General features: G+C 29.6%; 2 protein-coding genes across 2 annotated transcripts; one reads left to right on the forward strand and one right to left on the reverse strand.

The window, feature by feature from the left end:
• The first annotated feature begins 2,701 nt into the window (after positions 1–2,701).
• LOC107475525 (uncharacterized) lies at positions 2,702–4,279 on the forward strand. Its single transcript, XM_016095177.3, has 2 exons — positions 2,702–2,878; positions 3,279–4,279. The coding sequence occupies exons 1-2, from the start codon at positions 2,819–2,821 to the stop codon at positions 3,933–3,935; spliced, it is 717 nt and encodes a 238-aa protein (XP_015950663.1). The 5' UTR covers positions 2,702–2,818; the 3' UTR covers positions 3,936–4,279.
• A 2,872-nt stretch (positions 4,280–7,151) lies between these two features.
• LOC107475529 (uncharacterized) lies at positions 7,152–8,386 on the reverse strand. Its single transcript, XM_016095181.3, has 2 exons — positions 8,249–8,386; positions 7,152–7,962 (listed from the first exon to the last, which is right to left on the reverse strand). The coding sequence occupies exons 1-2, from the start codon at positions 8,303–8,305 to the stop codon at positions 7,354–7,356; spliced, it is 666 nt and encodes a 221-aa protein (XP_015950667.1). The 5' UTR covers positions 8,306–8,386; the 3' UTR covers positions 7,152–7,353.
• Between the last annotated feature and the right edge of the window lie 745 nt (positions 8,387–9,131).

The following is a 9,131-nucleotide window of genomic DNA, read 5'->3' on the forward strand; positions in this document are numbered from 1 at the left end:
AATGATGATGAGATAAATTTGTGTATATAGATTTTGCTTATGTCATATGAAGATAACAGTCAACCTCTTAAAATCTCATAGTTATCTACTGAGAATAATGTAGTTTATTATTGAAAGCAAACTGGAATGCATGGCAACAATATTATATATATACCAATTAAGAAATTATTAAAAGGGCAGTTTCTTATTAAAATTGTACGTATGTCGAGCTGTTTGTTTTGTGTTAAAAAATACCAACTAGTAACAAATACGTCAAGTACGGTATTTGTAAGTAAGTAAGTAATGAACATGGAAAATAGGGGCTTAAAAGGGTTGATTCGATCAACATATATAATAATTAAGTAATGAAGCGTACGTATAATTAACAATATTAGAATAAAATAATGTAAAGTCTGAAATTGAGATAACTCATTACCAAAGTATACGTGATATGATTATTAATTTTTGCGAATAAGTTATTCATATTATTTCATTTCACTCAATAATAACCATATCATCATAATATCATTAATACAAATGATAGAATGTGAAGTTTTTATTTTACAATTCGTTTATTAGATATAATTATATGAGTTTAATTTTGATGCATTGATAATATAAAATATTTTATATAATCATATAATTATATTTATTTTCTAAATAATTACTTATGTGATCAATATAAAAGTAATTATTTTTATTGATATAATATTATGTAATTAAATATATATATAAAAATATTTTATATTTATATTAATAGTGTATCAAAATTAAATTTATAATTATATTAATTTATGGATGACTATTTTTTATTATTTTATTTTTTTATGAAACAAGAAAATAGAGCAGGCACTATTATTATTAGATTCCACAATACAATATTTAAATATATGAATAATGTTATAGACATAAGTATTCATGTATATCCACTTATCAACTTAAATTTTTAAGAGAGAAATAGTTTAGTGATATGATATTAATAAAAAAAAGTTTAAACAAAAAATTTAAGCAAATTCAAAAAGTTATTATTTAAATAGTGAAAATTCAAATTCAGTTAACTTTACGTAAAATTAATAATTGAGAATTGTTGGATAAAAATTTAGTCATTCAACAGCTTTTAACAGTCAACTTTACGTAAAATTGACTGTGCACCTGAATTTTTATTCTTAAATAAATGTGTTAGATATATAATTATTTATGTGTCTTTTTATATCAGTCTAAATTTTTGAAAAAATAATTTCATAATATATAAATTATATTATTTTAAAAGACAATTTATAATATATTAATTTTAATATATTTTTATGTTTAAATTTCCATTGAAACAGCACTCAGCTCATATATGTAATTTTTTTTTTGGAAAAATAAATCTATGAGAAAATTAATAACAATGCACCACATCATAAAAGAAACATGTAAACATATTTGTTATTTTATTTAATTTTGTATATTATCTTTATGTATTAGTACAAATTTTATACAGAAGAAGATACTTATACGGTATACCAACCAGCAAGACGTGATGATTTTGATTTATAGAAATAATTTTACTTCCTTTTAATATATGTCATGATTTATTTCTAATCACGTCTACGTACGGAGAGAAATTTTCCTTAGGCCACAATGCCAAATCAACACATTAATGGAACAAACTTATATCTAAACCTACATTATTTAAGAAAATCTTAAAATCCGATCCAAAGAACTTTCTTTCTATGGGACAAACCAAAATTTGATGGGACTTGTTTTAAAAGAAAGTTTGTTTTTGGATTTATACGCACAGGCTAATAATAATATGGGTGTGTCTGATTAGTCCCGTTATGTTATCAACAAAAATTTTATCAACTTTTACTAACTTTTATTTATAGGGGGTATTTAATGAAAATACTTTTATGAATATATCTAATAAAAATATTTTTTTATGATTAAATTTAATAAAAATATCTTTATAAATATATCTTTTAAATGTATTTTTTATACATATATTTAAAATATAATAATTAATTATTATTAATAATAAATTGATAAATAATATATTAGTATTCTATATTTTTTCGTAAATATATTACATATTACTAAAACAAGGTAAATAATTTTGGCATCAAATTATAGAATATTGTAAATAATGTTATATGAATTTTTTTGGGGATAATTTTAAAATTAAGTTAAATCTTAGAGACGATTTTATATAAAAATAAAAGTTAGAGATAAATTTTTTTTTAACATATACACCTTAAAAAGTAAAATTATACTTAACCCTTAAACTTAATTATTAAAATCAGTTATTAAAATAAAATATATGTTAGAATATAAAAAATATATTTAAAATGAGTTAAATTATATATATATTTTATTTATTAATTTCTTTTAAAATTAAATAAATACATAATATTACATTACATATAATAAATATATAATTTTAAATATTATATATAAAATTATATATGTTAAATTAAATAAAATAATTTTAAATTATTATTTTTCTAAGAATCACCAGTAAGTTAAAAAATAAAAATAAGAGAAAGTTATAGACAGATGTAAATTAATTAGTAATATTTAGTAGCTAGATAGGTGATTGGATAATGATAATAATGATGATGTATGTACATCTAAATTAAATATGTTATTTTCTTTGTATGCAAATTGTCAACTCTTACTGAGTTAACAATTTAACAAACCTCTCTCTCATGATGATATATATAAATTCATTCATCAACACATAAACCCAACTCTTTCCTCCCCGTACTTCAAATGTGTACCTCCCACCAATTATTCAAACTTGACACACTCAAAAACGAAGAAAAAGAGAAAAAGATTCAGAGAAGAAACGAACACCATCATGAAGCTTGTTTGGTCTCCAGAAACTGCTTCTAAAGCTTACATAGACACTGTTAAATCGGTAACTCCATAAATCTCAATCAAAAACCATCCTTCTCTGTATAAAAAACCTTCTTTCTTTCTTTCTTTCTTTTTTTCTTTTCTTTCTTTGATACTGTTTTCATTTTCCCCCCTTTGATATCATGATTTCGTTCTTATTCTTATCCTCTTTTGAACCAAAATTCGTACAAGACATAATAATAGGCTAAGCATGCATAGTTTATTATAAATTGAAATTCGAATCAGTTGATTTAATTAGGTCAAACAGTAGTTATATAAATAATTTAAAACCATATAATATATAATGGTGAGTAACGAACGTTTTGTGCTTTTCTTTTTCTAATTTCTTTATACTCCTTTTCTTTGTATCGAATCTTTTTATGAAATGATGTTAATTTATTTGTTGCTGTAATAATTTGCAGTGTGAGAAATTGAAGGAATCTGGGGTAGCTGAGCTCCTATCAGCCATGGCGGCCGGTTGGAACGCGAAATTCATCGTGGAATCGTGGTGCCACGGCGGCCCCATAGCCACAAGCGTAGGCCTAGCAGTTGCGGCTCGCAACACCGGTGCAAGGCACGTGTGCATAGTCCCGGACGAAATTTCAAAGCTAAAGTACACACAATCAATGGCGGAGATGGGGGTGGTGCCGCCTCCGGAGGTGGTAATCGCCGGGTCGGCGGAGGCGGCGATAGGTGGACTGGTGGGATTGGACTTTCTGGTGGTGGATTGCAAGCAAAGGGACTTTGCTAGGGTTCTTAGGGTTGCTAGGGTTAGCAATAGAGGTGCAGTTTTGGCATGCAAGAATGCATGGCAAATGAGTAATAATTGGAACAATCTTTCACGGTTTAGATGGAACGTTGTTCTTGAAAAGGGGACACGTGTCGTTAGATCCGTGTTCTTGCCTGTTGGCAAGGGTTTGGATATTGCTTACATAGGCAGCAAAAGTGGTGGTGCTGGTGCTGGCGGCGGCAGCAGCAGCAGCCGCGACGGCGGTGCATCAAGTGGTAGAAAGGGTCCTAGCCGATGGATCAGGCACATAGATCAACAATCAGGGGAGGAACACCTTTTCAGAGAGTGATTATTATTATTATTAAACTATTGATCATGGATATATGTATGTTAACAAGGTTGGAAACAAATAAATAAATTTGTAAATTAAACATATATCATCATATATTATATGAACTATGCAGTAGTATTTTTGATGAATTACAATTAGAGGATCAAGTTTCTGACTGGGTTTGGTGGTGCCAATTCAGATGGTGGCTAGTTTTGTAGAAAGGGATGTAAATTATACAAGTATTTCTTTTTTTTGGAGAGTTTTGGTTAATTGGTTTTGCACTTTTGTTTAGTTTAATGCATGTAATCATCATCCTGCAGTGATGTATATATATATATACAGTTGTTTTTTCTTTCGGATTATTGTAATATTTCAGAAGCTTGACTTTGTTGAAATAGTATGTTTTTACTTTAGTGTTTGTATTGACAAATTGATATATTCAGCATATTTGCGGTCTATTATTTCTTAATTGAAGGGTTATGGTGGCGATGGCTAATAATAACTAATGAAATGATCCAGTGTCACACTCGTGGATTATGTGCTCTAATAACACCCAAAAAAATAAACTATTTCATTTTATGACCAAGTCCTTCTTGGGTTTTTTTTATTAATAATAAACAAGAGGGTGTTTTAAAAATTATTTCACCACTACCCTATTTATTTATATATATTTTGAATATAATTTATTTCCTACTATTGAGTTTGTGAATAAGAAAAAAAATACCATGTTTTTATATAATTTGTGTGCTGAGATTTTAAACTCTTACATTTTTGTACCCAATACTAAATTTATTATCATTTTCAAAATTTAATATAATTTTTTATTAGATTTATATATTTACTCTGTTTATTCTGTTGCATTAGATTTTAAGTAGAAATCTCAATTCAAATCACCTTGAGGAGGAACATTTGGACGAAAAATTTATATGCATCAAGATTTGTGTATATCTTATGTATGTGTATTAAAATGATGGATAAAAAGTTAAAAAAAATCGGGAAAAACTCTGTGTACAAGCGATTAGGGCTTGTAAGTATTACAAGCCAATTAAACTCTAATCCCCAAAATTCGCTGCAAGTGCTATGTTCCTTACACGCGCTACATCCCTTCTTCTTCTCCTTCTTTTTCGATCGTTCTTTTCTCCTCCTTTCTCACTGGTTTGTTCTTCGTCGTTGACGTTAGTTCCTTCACATACTGTTACGGCACGTTTTCATTGCACCTTCTTCTTCTTCTTGCTGCACGTTCTTCTTCCTCTTCATCTTCTTCTTTTTCTTTTCTTTTGTTTCTTGCATTCTCTTTCTCCTTCTTCATTTACGTGCTTTTCTCTCTATTTTCTTTTTTCGTTATTCTCGATTTCTATTATTTTTTGACATCAAGCTCTGAAATCGTTTTTGAAGAAGAAAAAGTAGCAGAAGATGAGGAGGAGAAAGAGAAAGAGTTCTGAATTATGCATGATTTTGGGTGTATTTCTTAAATCCTTTGGGTGTATTTTCTGTAATCTTTTGGGTGTATTTCTATAATCGTTTGGGTGAATTCCTGTAACCGTTTGGGTATATTTCTGTAATCTCTTGGGTGTATTTTATGTAATCGTTTGGGTGTATTTTTGTAATCTCTTGGGTGTATTTTATGTAATCGTTTGGGTGTATTTCTGTAATGCTTGCCATTTTTTCTGAAATGAAAAATACACCCATAAATATCAGTAAGATACACCCATAGATATGAATCAGATATACCCATAGATATCAGTCTGATATCACTCAAATACACCCAAATGATTACAAAAATGCACCCAAAGGATTACAGAAAATACACCCAAACGGTTACAAGAATTCACCCAAACGATTATAGGAATACACCCAAAGGGTTACAGAAAATACACCCAAAGGATTTAAAAAAATACACCCAAAATTCGTTGAAGTACATCTTATGCATAATTCAGAACTCTTTCTCTTTCTCCTCATCATCTTCTGCTGCTTTTTCTTCTTCAAAAACGATTTTACCATGAAAAATCGAAAAAAAAAGAGAAAACAGAGAGAAAAGATGTAAATGAAGAAGAAGAAGAAGAGGAAAACGAGGAAGAAGAACGTGCAGAAACGAAAGAAAAGGAGAAGAAGAAGAGTAAGAGGAAGAAGAACGTGCAGCAAGAAGAAGAAGAAGAATTTCAGAAACCATGAAAATCGAAAAAAAAACGAAGAAGAGGAAGAGGAAGAGGAAGAGGAAGAAAAAGAGGAAAAAGAAGAAGACGAAAACGAAGACGAAGAAGAAGAAGAAGACGAAGAGGAACCGTTTGAGTGGGGCGCGTGTAGTTACGCTCCATTCAAAATGAGTTAATGCGCGTGTTAATGAAGTTTGGGCTGATAACTTGTAAAACTTGTACGGCATTTTTATTTGTATGTGTAGCAGGCCAACAAAATCTTATATATAATAGAAAGAACTTACACGAGTGATATACTAAAGAATAATACAAATATAATTTCTCTGACATTATAACATAAAACAACAATAATAAAACTATGCAACCCTTATTTTGTCCTACATTAATATAGAACATTATCATTTTTTTTAAGAATTGATTCTCCTCCCCCTCCCCTGGGCCAAAAAAAAAAAAATCATTAGTCCTTGAAATCTGTTAGAGGACAAAGCAACTACTAATATAATAATTGCAAAAATAGTGGATTTATTAGTTCAGAAGAAGTACATTAAAATTATTCAACAATAAGATTCTATTGATCAGAGTTCTGCAGAGTATACCTTATAGTTTTGACTTGATGGATTAAGGGTCGCCATCTTCAATTAATAAACTTAGGTGTAGCATGATTCTTTATACAAGTTGAAAACATTGGGTTTCTTAATATACTTCCAAATAGGGATTAATTAATAATATTTAAGCAGCTTCCAGGAAGCAACATTAGCAATAACATTATGATGAGATTCTAAAGTTAAAAAATAAAAATAAAGCTTCTCCTGAAAATCCGCAAACCAGATGTTAATGAAAATTGAATTAAAGGGTATAATAGTAAATTGATAAAAGTAAGGAAAAAAAATTGGATAGAGCTAAGGAAGCTTCATTTTTCTTATAAAAGACAGAAAATATATCACAATTTCTAATGGATAATTTATTTATATAATAAACACTTGAATTTTTTTTTTCTTTTGTAACATTATTCATGACTTTTTTGGCCTGTGACATAAAAATTAACAAGCCAAATAATTACATATCTACTTACACTCGATCTAATACAAATAAGATGCAATTTAAGAGCAAGAAGCTCTTTTTCTACTTTACAATTCTAAATCAACTAATCATAAATATTAAAAGACACAAACTTATTTAAAGAAAAAAAAAATACAAATACAAAGATGAGAAAATATGTGGACAGATTTTCACTCTATCTCTACTCATTTAGCATCTTTGCATTATGTGTTAAGATTGAATCCTCAAACTTCAATCTGTAATTTTCTGTTAGGAGAGGTAACTCTAAAAATATGTTCCTCCCCAGTGCACTTATCAACTTGAACAATCCAATGGCTCTTCCTTCTTTGTTCAACCTTCTCATCATGACTCTTAACTATACTATTTGAATCTACTTTTGTAACAAGCAACCCTTCTCCAATAGGCAAAAAAGAACCCTTCATTTGTCTCCATTTTGAAGCTCTATGCCTCACATTGTATCCAACAACAATTGCACCATCTTTCTTTGCCCCTTTGAATGCAGCCATAAAAGCCTCTCTTGCATTTGTGATGTCACAATCTATAAGCACAAAATCAGAGCCTTTGTATTCACCTAACAAAAGGGTTCTTGCATCTCCCACAACAAACTCAACAGAGTCTCCATAAACTCCTAGTGCTTTTCTTGATCCATCTTGCTCATTCGAGCCGGGACAAATGCACACCACTCGGCCGCCTGTTTGATGGGCGGCCGCAGCCAGTGCTAGCGTGGTGGAGCCGGCCGTGCCGGCGCAAACTGCCACCATGAATGTTGCATTCTTCCCTGCTGCCAATGCAGATATGAACTCAGATACATCAGGTTCTTTGCCCCTTTTGGCCTACACAATGAAACATGTTAGCATTAGAATCAATTTAGATAAGTTAGTATCGTTTCTATGCTTTTATTACTTTGATTCTTCTAGTACTTATATATATCCCTTATATATTGTACTTTTCATCAGCCTGAATAATACACAAAACACTTTCTTCGACTTAGTCTCTTGTTTCTAACAAAAACAAAATAAATATATATAAGACTTAATCCAATGATTAACTTAAGGCTAATAGCCCAGGTAATGAAATTTTGAAATATGATTGGCATAATATAAATGCTATTTTGCTTACCATTTTGAGTGCTTGAAGATAAGCTCTCTTGGCATTTTCAGCTGACCAGCCTGACATTATGCTTGTTGATATGTTTTCAGTGAAATCACAGATTTGGTTTGAGATTTGAAACAATATATCTTTGATGAGAAAATTAAACAACTGGTTCAAGTTCTTGAGCCATTAGTATTATATATATACACACACAAATAAATGTGTTGAAAAAAAACCATAGCTTATGTTTGGCTCCACGTTATCTTAAATTAAAATTAGATTATTGAGATTGGAAGCAACTGAGGGAGGCTGCAAGTGTCAGATTCTCTGAATCTTACCGTCCAAAATGGCACAAATTATGTTGAAAGTCCCGCCAGGAACTAAATAATTATATAGTACATATATATGAATATTTAATTATGTGGTATATTTGGATTTTGTCCCCAATGTACTAACACATAGGTACACTGAAAGGGCATGCAAATGTTATGGGCATGGAATTTAATTTCCATTTTTTTGCTAACTACTCTGTATGGTTGTAGTGTCTTTGTTCTTATCTACTCTTCTATGGCTCTATCCTTAACTTATAATTTGACACATCAACAATTTAAAAATGTCGAGAAAATTCAAAATTGTGGTAGGTGTCATTGTTTTTCCAGGTGTCACGTATTGAATAGATGGCATGTATGTGAAGAAACGAGAAAATAACTATAGAGGGATTTTTCATTTTTTTTTCAAATAAATAATATAGGTTGAGTATGTATGTATGATGCTTGTTCTGAATTTTTCCTATACTAGATTGCATTTTTGTAACCATTGCATTATTGGATTAAATTTTTAATTGATCAACTACTTTGAGTAATGGCATAGTCATAACAGATGCAAGTTTATGAATTGATAGCTTAACATC

Source organism: Arachis duranensis, chromosome 2, assembly GCF_000817695.3.
Source record: "Arachis duranensis cultivar V14167 chromosome 2, aradu.V14167.gnm2.J7QH, whole genome shotgun sequence".
Lineage (NCBI taxonomy): Eukaryota > Viridiplantae > Streptophyta > Magnoliopsida > Fabales > Fabaceae > Arachis > Arachis duranensis.

What these genes read in the sequence shown, in the direction of transcription:
- LOC107475525 (XM_016095177.3), top strand. Translation starts at nt 2,819, where the DNA reads ATGAAGCTTGTTTGGTCTCCAGAAACTGCTTCTAAAGCTTACATAGAC. An exon ending in ACATAGACACTGTTAAATCG is followed by an intron (nt 2,879 to 3,278) that starts GTAACTCCATAA and finishes AATAATTTGCAG; the next exon opens with TGTGAGAAATTGAAGGAATC.
- LOC107475529 (XM_016095181.3), bottom strand. Translation starts at nt 8,305, where the DNA reads ATGTCAGGCTGGTCAGCTGAAAATGCCAAGAGAGCTTATCTTCAAGCA. An exon ending in ATCTTCAAGCACTCAAAATG is followed by an intron (nt 7,963 to 8,248) that starts GTAAGCAAAATA and finishes TTCATTGTGTAG; the next exon opens with GCCAAAAGGGGCAAAGAACC.